Source organism: Cuculus canorus, chromosome 24, assembly GCF_017976375.1.
Source record: "Cuculus canorus isolate bCucCan1 chromosome 24, bCucCan1.pri, whole genome shotgun sequence".
Classification (NCBI taxonomy): Eukaryota; Metazoa; Chordata; class Aves; order Cuculiformes; family Cuculidae; genus Cuculus; species Cuculus canorus.
This window is the reverse complement of record NC_071424.1, coordinates 799,071-811,680: the sequence shown is the minus strand read 5'-3', so window position 1 is coordinate 811,680 and position 12,610 is coordinate 799,071. Positions and strand designations below refer to the sequence as shown.

The following is a 12,610-nucleotide window of genomic DNA, read 5'->3' as shown; positions in this document are numbered from 1 at the left end:
ATCCCTGCAGATCCCATCACCGCAGATCCCATCACCACAGATCCCATCACCACAGCTCCCATTGCCGCAGATCCCATCACAGCAGATCTCATCCCTGCAGATCCCATCCCTGCAGATCCCATCACCGCAGATCCCATTGCTGCAGATCCCATCACTGCAGATCCCATCACTGCAGATCCCATCACTGCAGACCCCATTTCTCCAGACTCCACCCCTGTAGACCCCACTACTGCAAGCCCATCACTGTAGATCCTATTGCCACAGATCCCATCGCTGCAGATCCCATCACCACAGCTCCCATTGCCGCAGATCCCATCACTGCAGATCCCATCACTGCAGATCCCATCACTGCAGACCCCATTTCTCCAGACTCCACCCCTGTAGACCCCACTACTGCAAGCCCATCACTGTAGATCCTATTGCCACAGATCCCATCGCTGCAGATCCCATCACCACAGCTCCCATTGCCGCAGATCCCATCACTGCAGATCCCATCACCGCAGACCCCATTTCTCCAGACTCCACCCCTGTAGACCCCACTACTGCAAGCCCATCACTGTAGATCCAATTGCCACAGATCCCACCGCTGCAGATCCCATCACCACAGTTCCCATCACCACAGACCCCACCACCTCCATCAGCACCCAAACAACATCAGGGGGTTACAAACCACCCTCACTGAGCAGGAAGCGAGCGATTTCTCTGTTCTTTTTTTCTCACTTCCGGAGCCTTGAGTCATTAGGTGTCAGGCTTTCAAGTTTATTTCAGCAGCCTGGAATGCATCTTTAAAAATAATAGTCATTGAAAAAAAAACGAAAGCTGAGCTGCAGCTGTAATCCCATGACTCAAGGAGGTGTGGAAGGAAGAAAATCATGAAATCCCATGAGTTCCAACAATGAAAGCATGAGAGCTGGCAAGACTGTGGCACATAAATCATCAAAACTAAACACCATCAGTCAAAATGAAAGGAATTAAGCCAATCTCACCAGGCTGTTTTAATTATTTTTTAATGAGGATTTGCTCATTCAGAAAATTCACCCATGACAATGGCAGCCCCGAGCCATTCACGCCGAGCAGGGCCCATCCCTGCGGGCGGACACGCATGGCTTGGCCCCACCGCTCCCACCCCAGGGCTGCTCCAAACCCGGCACGAGGCCAGGGATGGGGAGCCCGGAGCAAGGGTACCATTAACTGCCAAGAAGGGGAGAACAGGGCAAAGAAACCAAAAATACACAAGGGGTCCCATTTTTTGCTGTGCAATTTTTTGCAACCCAAAAGGTTGCACTGGGGAAGTAATGAGCAAAATCCTTTCTGGATGGTCCTGTTGAGTCAGGTCAGTCCCTGGCAAAGCCCTCGGCATCACAAAGCCGACAGCATGCCGTCGGTCTGAGCACGGGGGGAAAGAGATGGATGCTGGTGATGCTGGTGATGCTGGTGATGCTGAGGATGCTGAGGATGCTGAGGATGCTGAGGATGCTGAGGATGCTGGTGCAGGGGTACAGACCCCATCTCCAAGTGGCAATTGCCTCTCTTCAAGAGACCCTGGAGGGATGCAGACACCCGTGCTGGAGCAGCATCAGCCCCTATTAATATTTTGGTGGCTGCTGGGCAAAGCGGCTCAGAGCAGGATTATTGGCAGCCTGTCTGCACTCCGCCAACGAGATACTTCACCCCCGAGACTTGCTCTCACTACCCTTTATGCTATTGATTTCTTTTTTTAGCAAGGCAGGCATTAAAAAGGGAAGAAACAGAGTGAGCACGAGGCAGGGTGTTTTGGCAGTGTCGAACAGCAGCTGGAATGGGAGGAAAGTGAGTGGGCTCGTTGGTCAGGGTGTCTGGTGGTCAGGAGCCAGGGCTGGTGATTTTCTGCCAGATTTCTTTCCTGCTCTTTGTTGTCCAGCTCCAGCACTGCCTGGCCACGCACAAGGGCTTAAGCTGAGAGGTTTGCCTTGTGATTTTCAGTCTGTCTGATCCTCAGGGGGACACCCAGCCGAGGCGAGGGGGGAGAGACGCATGGGATGTGTGTTCTTCTGGAAGCCCTGCTGCGCAGGAGGCATTGGCCCCTGGAAAAGGTCCATGGCAGAGAGGAGATGCTGCCAACACCAGGTGAGCACCCGGCTCATCTGGCATCCACCTCCCAGCAGCTCCAGTCACCTTTCAATTAGCGCAGCCTCTGCCTTGCAGCCCCGCGCGGCTGCACTTGCTGCCAAGCCCCCAGCTGCCGTGCTTATAAAACATTCACAGCATTCAATAAAACAATAGATCAGGTTGGCATTTTCAGAGCATCTTTGGGAACCGAAGAACACATCTGTTATATAAAGGCAGCTATCGATATCCCATCCCTGGTCCAGAGGAGCAAGTGTGAGGAAGAGCCGCTGCCTGGGTACCGCTGGGCAACTCCATCCCCTGAAGTGCCCAGAAAGGATGCTGGACCCCTCCCAGCAGTCCTCAGTCCTTCCTGAGCTCCTGAAAGTGAATGTGCAGAGCAAGACAAGCTCCTCATTCCAGATAATTTTTGCCATTTATGAGTGAGGCATCTACCGTCCTCGGCTTCATCCGGGAGTTGGGCGTGGAGCTCCTAGAGCCCAAAGCTGCCGGTGGGTGAAGCACAGGCTTGTCCTGAGCTGCCCTGCAGCGTGACGACATCACAGCCGCATGCCCCAACAACAACCCCATGAGCTGCTGTAGTGGCCACCACCACCCCTCATGGCAGCAGCCTCAAGTTCGATATGCCAGGAGAGTGTAGCTCGCGCAGAGGGCATCAACCCCCCAACACCGCGAGCAGCAGTTGCTCCCCACATCGCGATGCACGGGCTGGGGGCTCTGCCCGCTGCCGCACACGTGGAGAGAGGGATGGGGTTTGCCTCCGTGTAGTATTGATGGTGGAAAAGCAGCAGAAGCAGTACCAGTTTCTTGCTGGGTTGCCCAAGCCCATGGGTGCTGGTCCCAGGAGATAACTTGGAGAGATAGTACCAATTATTGATATTTTAATTACAGCCAGATGATAATGAATGAAAAAGGGGGTTGTTTTAATCAAAGCTATGATGACTCCCATCCCTGGAGGTGTTCAAGGCCGGGCTGGATGGGCATTGGGCAGCCTGATCCAGTGCGATGTCCCTGCCCATGGCAGGGGTTGGAACTGGACGATCTTTAAGGTCCCTTCCAACTCAAACTATTCTATGATTCTAACGGGGCGCACTGGGGCACGCAGCACATCGCCAGCAGCATCCAAGCCCCGGGAAGGCTGATACACGCTTGTGTCTGTGGCATTGGGGTCTCCTATGGAGTGGATGATGCTCAACAGAACCCTGGGGTGATTTTAAACCCTGGGGTGATTTTAAATTGATGTCCTTTACACAGGACACCCAGAGAAGGACCAGGGCATTAAAAATCACACTGCAGCTCACACTCTCAACAGGCAGACCCACACGAACGGCTTCCCCGGGGTTTGATCCATGCTGGATATTATCGTTGGGTATTGAGCTGCCCTTTGCATCCATCAGAGGGTTCAATGCCTTGAGTGCTGATCCCACGTGAAATCCAGGTCACTTGGCTGTGCCAGCACTTCTGAGAAAAAGTCAGCTGGCTGAGAGCTGGAGGAGGTTTGCACAGACAACTCACCAACGGCACAAAAAGAGACAAATCCAGGACTTGCCAGGAATTATTTATTCAGCTCTGCTCTCAGCAGGGAATTACGGATGCGCCGGCTGTGCCACCGAGCACCTTCCTCCTCCCGTCTGCTTGGAAATCGGTTATTTAGTAACTGGTGAGGCCACCGGTGCTGAGTCAGCCCACAGCTAATGAACACCCTGGCTGCCCATTTGAAATTTATTGCACCTATTAATTACAACCATTAGCTGCAGCCAGTGAAATTTTTATAATGAGGACCCTTGCGACTTTGCCTTCCTAGCAGCAAATTAACTGTGTGGGGGGAAGAATCAATGGGATCAGCATACTTTACAGAAGCGATGTTTTAATTAGCGGTTCTCTGCAAACATGCCAAGCAACAGCTTCTCCGTTCATTATCTCTCCTTAAAGGGATGGTGCTTCTTTTCAGGTTAGTTTTATCCCGCTCTCGTCTCCTCTGTTGTTGGGTTTCTAATGCACTGCTGCTCATTATAGAAACTGCTTTGAAGTCGATTTTATCTCAGGTCTGGTCGTAAGCAGCAAGATGTCCAAGGTTTGTGGGTGGAAAAAAACCCAGCAACCCTAGGAAATAATGTGTTTGAAAGCTTGGCTGGAAAATAGATAAATTGGATGGATTCTGTGGTTGTGAGGAGGGGGGGAACAGGGAGTGTGGGCAAGGCGTCGTGGCCCCTCCATGGGTTGCCCCAGCACTGAGCCCCGCGGATGTGGGATCTGCATCTCTGATGTTTAGAAAAGAAAGGACTGGAAGCGGCAGGCAAGGACACCTCTGTGCAGGGAGAGGCACAGAGCTGCCACGCTTTGGGGGAAAGTCTCTGCAAGTCCTACGAGACCCGGGTGCTTCTCTGGGGACTTTTCCAAGGTATCTGCTCAGTGGATTTGAGAAAACCAGGCTGGTGATGCCCAAATCATCACTCATAGAATCATAGAATGGTTTGGGATGGAAGCTTCCTTAGGGATCCTCCAGTTCCAACCGCTCTGCCGTGGGGAGGGACACCTTCCACCAGGACCTTTCAGCCACTCCTGAAGATCTCGGCGGATGGGCCAGCTATCAAGAAAGGCAAATTAAATGAAATTTCAGGCAACTTTTCTACATTTCATTACAAATTACTTAATTCCAGTCAGTTCCCTGTGAAAATACGGGACCAATTTCCATTGCAAATGATCCCATTTCCCAGGCAAAACCGACACGCCGGCGGCAGAAGGCAGCTTTGAAATTCAGGGTTTAAAATGCAAAACTTAATGTTAGGTTTTGGGTTTTCTCCAACCAAGTAGCTCAAAGTTAATTCAACGGCTCAAAGTTAATTCTCAGAGTGGCTTTGTGCCTACAAAGAAGAACAGCTGGGACGGGCACGGGGGGGACGTGGGGTGGCACAGGGCACAAGGATGGGTGCCTACAGGGCCTGGGAAGTGCTCAGAAATAAAAAAGCTGGGGCAGAGTATGGAAATCAGCTGAAATGAAACCTCCGAGTGCCTGAACATCCCTTCCCTGGGACTGTCGGCCACCGGTGTCACCTGGCAGCCTCAGCTTGTCCCTGCAGCGAGGATGCGCTGAGCCCTGCCTGCACCCAGTGCTTGCCCTGCTCCGGGTGTCCTCTCCTCAACCCGGTCCTTTCAGCATGGTTTGTGCTGCCCAGGGAAGCCCAGGGAGATGGCTGATTGCTGGGCTAAGGACCAGACTCTGTCCGGCTGGTTCAGAAAGACATTTTTTAGGGCTCAGGGAAAGTGACATTATTAAAGTGAGCGTGCTGATTTCAGACAGCTCCCAATTCATCACCCTGACAGTGACAAACATGGCCTGGGGTTATGCAGTTGACTAAAGAGAATTCTCTAGCTTTACATTTTTAATGCTCCCCGCATTTTCCCTGCTGCAGTGGAGTTTTATCCAAAGGATCTTCTCCCGTGAATAGAAAGGGCAGCACAGGGCTGTGAAGCATGCCCAGCCCTTGCAAATCAGGCAGGGCTTCTGTCATCACTGCCCAAGCCAGTTCATTTATTTTTTAATTATTCCTTGCTCCTTCAGGATCCTTTTTCTACCTTTTCAAGAAGAACAGGAGCGTCAGCCTCAGCTGGGCTGCCTCTATTCTCTGGGGCTCATTCATCATTGTCTGCTGCCTGAATGGGAGGCAGAGGGTCAGCCTGAAAAGCCTCAGCGTTACAAGCTCCTCTAAATATATCAATAGCTCCTTGATGGATGCTGGGGTCCCAGCCGGACCGCCCAGGCTCTCGGGGCTCTCGGGGTGGCTTTGTGTCTGCGAGGGGACGGGAGGGATGCGGGGTGGCACGGGGCAGCGGGGATGGGCACCCGCAAGGACCAAGAGCTGCTCAGCCCAGGCTGCCTGGGAGGTCTGGTACGGGGTTTGCCTGGTTAGTACGGAGAGCGTTAAACAGCGAGGACAGAGTTGGGTGGAAGCCCTGCGTGGGTGAGGGAGGTGTTTGCCAAATCTGGGTTTGGCGGTGACAAATCAGACCCTGAGTGCCAAACTGGGGTGCCGGCTCCGAGGGGCTTCTTCTCTGTTCCCATTATCCCTTCCCTGCTGAAGCTCTGCAAAGCCAGGAGGGTGCAGGGGCCGGGAGGTGAGTGGCCCCCCACCCTGGTGGGCTGGCCCCCGCGTAGCCCCTCTGCACCAGCCGTTCTCTCCAAAATCCCATTCACAGGCTGGTAACAAAAAGCAGCAGCACAAAGAGAGACTTCCAGACCTGCCGCTATGCCGAGAAGCCATTCAGAACGGCAGACTCATTAAAGAGCCTGTTGTCATTATTTGCGAGCTCCAGAGGTAGCATGATTTAATTTGGGAGCCTCTAGACAGGTACCCAGATGGCTGGGGAGGGGAGGCAGCGGCACGAGTGAATTAAACAGGATGCTTCTCGCTGCTGCCGATCACTTTGTGCTGCAGCTGGGCCCCTCGCACAGGGGGAAAGCGGGCAGGCAGGATGCAGCATCACCCCCTTGCACCATCCCTGCCGATGAAGAGTGGGTAGAGATGGGGATCTGTGGGCCCCACCCGCTTTGGCATTTTTCCCCGTGGTTAATTTTCTCCCAGCTGTCCCTGCAGTGAATTAGGGCTGCTCTGAACTCTGCTGGGGTTTTGAGCTGCAGGCAGAGGGCTGGGGGCTCTCAACAGTGCTCCACTGTTGGAGGGTCACTCTTTGCTCCCTACTGTTTGTGCCCAAGAGCCTCGGGAAGCATCAGTACCTCCTACATTGAGATTTCCACTTGGTCCTCTGACAGCTGAAGCACTGTGACTGTATCACAGATGGGTAAACTGAGGTTCCAGGCTGCTCCCTGTCTGTGCTGGTGCTGACAGGGAAGAGCTGCCCAGTCCAGGCTCTGCAAGGAGCCCCTGGCAGTGACCATGCTCTGGGTGTTGTGGTCCCTCTGGTCTCCGCATGGCTGGAGGATGGCACAGTCGTGGCAGCGAGGATGTGACTTGTTGGGCTGCATGGGCTGAGGACGGGTCCCTTTGGGACCAGCACTGCCTCTTCAGGGGCAGAGTTAGAGCCGGTCATCTGCAAACGGTTCTGTACCAAAGCTAAAAAGTAGGGAGAAAATGAAGATTTCACTTCAGATAGCATTTCTGTAAGTATTTGTTATTTATTTTTAAAGGAAACAGCCTTTCATTTGCATAATTACACTTTGCAGCTGTTGGGCCGTAGCGCGGGCTGTGCTTTGGGGCATTATTTTATCCATTGAAAATGAACACAAAGAGAGGGAGCTCCGCTCTCAGCTGTCCCTCATTGTGCCGTAACCGCTGGGGCTGCCTCTGCGCCGGGGCGCTCCCAGGGCACCTCACCTCCTGGGCCCTGGAATATGCATTAGGCACTGCAAGCTGTCCCCGCTTCTGTCCCAATTGTTCACTGCTTTTGAGGAGGTGGGTTAGGGGGGTCGTTTTAATCTCCTCCTCTCTCGCTGGGGTGGGAGCGCGTGGATGGGAGTCTCAGATGCAGGGAAGGAGGGGGAAGGCAGTGATGTTCCAGTTTGGTGGTTTAGGGATCTGTCTGACACCCTCCGCCCTGTCAGGGCATCCCCCGTGCATCCGCAGGAGCTGCCCTGACTCCTCTCCCTATCCCCATCCAGGTCTCCCACAGGTGCTCCCACACCTCTCCTACTCCAGGTGATGCCCCAGTTCACCTTCGCTTGCTTCTGCGGGCTCCATGGCTTCTGCAAGATGAAGAGGAAGAAAGACGAGTCCAGCGCGGAGCAGGAGACAGCGGTGTGAGGAGCACCACACTCGTGCATATGTCCTGCGGCGCCGTGGCTCGGGATCCCATCCCCTTCCCATCGGTACGCTGGGAACACCGCGGGGGGGACATTCGCTACCTCCTTCCTTCTCACCTCTCCAAGGATCGGCTCCCTCCCAGGCAGCAGCCCCTGCCTGCGCTCTCTGGGGACCTCTGAGGGGTTGGGGGCTACTCAGCAGAGCTGGTGTGCCCGGGATGGTGCTTGGCGAGGCAAAGCCTGGTGCTCATGGTTTTGCTCATCGAGAGCAGCAGTGAGCGGGGGAGAGCACGGAGGGAGATGGTTCATCTGCTCTAACACACCTATCATGCAGCTTCTCTCATTCTCCTTCCCCTCCTTTTTCCCAGATCCTCGCGTGGCCGGGGGGAAGCTGAAGCGTGGGAATGACCTTGCTGATGGGCAGAAGCAGATGCTGTGGACATTATCCAGGTGCTGCAGGGATTCTGCCGGGAGCCCCAGCTCTGCACTGAGCCCTCAGGACCCAAGCAGCCGGTGTCAGAGGAACCTTGCATCCCAGTGGGGTAGAGATCTTCCTCCTGATCCAAACTGCCCCTGCTTCAAGTCCCAACAGACAGACCCTGCAGGTGATTTCAAAAGCCGGGGCCAGACCTCGCCCTCCCTGGAGTCACAGTGCCGGAGGGGCTGGCCCCTGGCTGGTAAGTTGTCCTGCTGCTGCAGAAGTGGCTGAACATAAAACCAAACTGGTTTGGGGTTTGTTTTTAAAGTCTGTCTCAAGCAAATGTCTGTGACTCCAAGAAGCCATTCTCCATGCCTCTGCCCTGCCTGGTCCCGCAGGTACCGCACACCAGAGCGTTTTGGAGACACCAGATCCACCAGCCCCTCTTGGATGATGCTTCCTATGCGACTGGTGTGGACTGGGAGCTCCCACGCTGTGGGCAGTGGGAAAACCTGGGTGCCTGTCCCCCACCCCCTGTAGCCCTGAGCCATGAGGCCCAAAGGGAGGTTGTTCTTCTTTGGCAAAATGGACAAAACCCCTGAGCTCGGGGCACCTGAGATGCGCTCCAGGGACATTTATAGCACAAATGTGTCCTGCAGAGCCGACATCCTCATATTCCTCCACGCTGTGCTTCCCTTCTCTGTGTGGAGACCCCGTGAGCCCGGGCTGGTGCCCAGGACTGCCGGGCAGGAGCTGCTCCTGCGGTGGCTGAGCACTCGCCTTGCCGTCCCCACGGTCCCCCCTCTCTCCCACCCTGTCTGTGCATCCTCCCCACCCGCTGCTGAAGCCATACCGGAGCTCCCTGTGCGCTGTGCCTTCCCGGAGGCGTCACAGACAGCCCAGCTCAAATACCCTCCAAACAGCCCCGGGTTCTGCGCGCTGGAGAGCTGGCGAGTGCCCGTGAGCCAGGGTCCCCTGGGATTTTGGGACCACTGTTTGGATCTCTGTTCCTAGCTCCCCATCCCTGAATACATTCCAGGCACCAGCAGCTGCAACGGTCCCGGTGCTCCTGTTTGCAAGGTTCACCGGAGAGCAGCAGGGACAGTCCTTAGGAAAGGGTAAATGCTCTGGGGAAGCTGTGCCTGCTGCCCATCATCAGGAGGGGTATTGACTTGGCCAAACTGACATGCCCGAGGAGCTCCCACCACAGGGAACACGCACACTCGGAGAACAAATCCTTCCCCTTTGTTAACCGGCTCAACCTTTCCCGGGTTTGCCCAGTGCTCCCAGACCAGATGCGCACTCGGCAAACAGAGCTGTACGTGCCACTGGCAGCTCCCCTTCCGAGGAGATTCGTTGGCTCAGCAAACGTCCAGGACCACCACAGCTATTATTTTCTTTTCTTATCCAAAGGATTTAGCACAAAACCCTGATCTTGGCCATGAGCACCAATAACACAAGGTGCAGCCGAGGAGCTTTAAATCCTCTCTGCCAGGTGCGCGTTGTCGGGGCTGTGGTGGGAAGCAGTTAACTGGTGTGGGATGAGCGGCTTGAACCAGCTCGGAGGTGGCAGCCAGCTGGGACTGAGCATGGACTGCGAGCAGCCTCAGTGTGTCAGACCCTGGGCTGGGACCTCGGGGCACTACACTTTTTCCCTTCTTTAAGCCTAAGTGATGTGAGCTGTGGGAACCGGCAGTGCAGTGTTCCCAGCTGGGTGTGGAGTCATACAATGGTTTGGGTTGGAAGGGACCTTCAAACCCATCCAGTTCCACCCCCCGCCATGGGCAGGGACACCTCCCACTGGATCTGGTGGCTCCAAGCCCCATCCAATCTGGCCTTGGACAACTCCAGGGATGGGGCAGCACCACTGCTCTGGCATGTGAGGTGCCCTGCCCCTCGGCCAGCCAGCGGTTCCCTGTCATTTGTCACCATTGAGTTCAGCAGATTTCAGCCTGGCATGGAGGGATTGGTGGAAAACGCTGTGGTTAGTGCTGGCTTTAATGTCTCCTCTGGGACCTCTGGGGTTGTATCAACCTTTTACTTGGGCAGCGCACGAGAATCTGCTTTGCCAAGGCACCGAGGGTGGCTGAGGCTAACGCTGATGCGTGATGCACCCATATTTTGGTCTGGTTGAAGGTGTCCTGTTCCCCTGGGACACAAGCGGGGTCCCTGCTAATGATGATCCGAGCAGGCATCACCCTTGTGAGTGCAGCGCAGAGGGCTGGGGCTGTTTGGGCAGTGGGCACGTGCTCTAGGGAGACTATAAAAGCAGAGGTTGGGGAAAACAATGGGCAGCTTTGCCAGTCAGGCTTTACAGAGCTAAATTATTACTGTGGGGTTCACGGGGGTGGCAGCAGTTCATTGCTGTGTAACCTTTGCTGCTAAACCTCTTGGATTACAGATCCATCACGGCTTGGCAGTTAAAGATGTGCAGCTAATGACCACCCTGAGATCTCGTGTCTAGGTGGAGGCTCGGTGTTGCACCGAGAGCAGCCCTGGAGATGGGACGGTGCTTCAGGGGGTTCCTGGCTGCGGTGGGAGACCCCCTGGGCTGGGCTGGGATGAGCTGAGAGCTCTGCTGGAGTCACACCGTGCTGGTGCTGTGTGTCCGCTGCACGTGATGCACACAGAATGCACCCTGCACGGGCTGTACACAGTGCACACGTTGTGCACGCACCGCACACGTGTGCAGCAGCTCTGTGCCTGCTCAGGTTTTCCCTGTGCCTCCAATATTCCCGTCTCCAGCGAGGGGTTCCCAGACCAGGTGTTCCATGAATGTAGCAGATAAAATCGAGACAGGCGGACACTCCCCCACACCCATTATATGTGCATTTCAAAACACAATACACGAACTCAGTGCGGTGTGAATGCTAAAGCGCTCCAGCTACTGTTATTTTTAAAGAGAACTTCCCTCCTCCCTGGATGGATGTCGCTCTCAAAGCAACAATATGTTTTCCACCATGGCTCCAAGCAAAATGGTTTGCTCCTGGATTGACCTCTATTGTGTTCATAAATGGCTCGTGGTGCTTTTTGATTCTCCCATCATAATGACTTGACCTCTAGATTTATGGCTGAAGGTCCTTTCATCTGCACATGATTTCCCACCAGACTCCAGCCTGGCGCTTTTCTGTAGCGAACCTGCCAAGCGCTGAGCCCCGCGCTGCTCGCCGCTCGCCCCTCCGAGCCGCACAGCCAGCTTCCCGCTGACAATTTCGCAGTGAGAAAAAGCGAAAGGGTTTTTTTCTTTCCTCTCTTTCCAGTGGCAATATTTTAATAGGGCATTGTGTTCTTCCAAGACTGGGAAGCTGATAGCTCTTGTCACAGTACAAACTCTCTCCCTCTTTCTCTCTCCCCCAAATTTTTACAACTCTTGGCATTTTCATAAACTAGGAGCTTGCTTATTGTCCAGGATTTCCTCTCGCCTTCCTAAATGACAGACTCTCTGCCACTGCCTCATCCACCTGGCTTTCACTTCTCCACTCCAGAAGCAACTGCATCGGACCGATACCATAAGTAGATAAATCTTATTAAAGTTAGTGACAACGAGCTATAAGCTGAAGTTGTCCATCCAGTGGTTTCCAAGTGCTTTTCTGAGTCTTTTCCATCCTCTGGAGACAGGAAGGGAGGTGCAGGGACCCCTCAAGGCTGAGCAGTGAGCCTGAAGCTGAGGCTGCAAAACTGCCCATGTCCTGGCTGCTTGCAGGCATCCTTGGGGAGAAGAGTGGAGCAAAGTGTGTCAGATAAAAGTTGTCCTTTCTGGAGTTGGCTCAGCGTACGTAGAATCATAGAATGTCCTGAGCTGGAAGGATCCACAAGGATCATTGAGACCAACTTCTGCCCCTGCACAGGACACCCCAACATTCTCACCATGTGTCTGAGGGCATTGGCCAAATTCTTCTGGAATATTGTCGGCTTTGGAACCGTGACTGCTTCCCTGGGAGCTGTTCTGGTGCTCCACCACCCTCTAGGGGAAGAATCTTTTCCTAATGTCCTTTCTAACCCTCTCCTGGCATCTTCCTGCCGCTCCCTCGGGTTCTCCAGGTGGGCTTTCTGCAGCACCCCCATTACAACACGAGCCTTATCTGTACCATGGGTTCCCAGAGTTTACCGAGAGAGCCTCCACCTCTGTCCCTCCTCAGGAAGAGGAGAGCCATGTTCCCAAAAGCTGCATTTGTTCCCACTAGCAATAATCCTTCTTTAATCCTATTACAATAAGGAAAGCATCCAGGTTCCCTCGGAGCGGACAGTGGGATGCCTGGAGGAGGGCAGCCCTTCTTACCGTGGGCTGCAGCTGACCCTTGTGCTGCCCAGGTTGCTGCATGGGCTTT

At 54.4% G+C, this 12,610-nt stretch overlaps 1 protein-coding gene across 4 annotated transcripts in view; it reads left to right on the top strand.

The window, feature by feature from the left end:
- Positions 1-8,529, top strand: part of BLACAT1 (BLACAT1 overlapping LEMD1 locus) — a 29,569-nt gene extending 21,040 nt beyond the window's left edge. For 2 of the 4 annotated variants that reach the window (XM_054087473.1, XM_054087472.1), the window contains exons 2-3: positions 7,724-7,930; positions 8,233-8,427. In XM_054087473.1, coding sequence (XP_053943448.1) covers positions 7,764-7,865 — 102 coding nt within the window. In that variant the 5' untranslated portion in view covers positions 7,724-7,763 and the 3' untranslated portion in view covers positions 7,866-7,930; positions 8,233-8,427. Of the gene's footprint in view, positions 1-3,566; positions 4,058-7,723; positions 7,931-8,232 lie in introns of those variants that run through there. The other 2 variants (XM_054087470.1, XM_054087471.1) reach the window with 2 other exon arrangements.
- Positions 8,530-12,610: the final 4,081 nt, after the last annotated feature.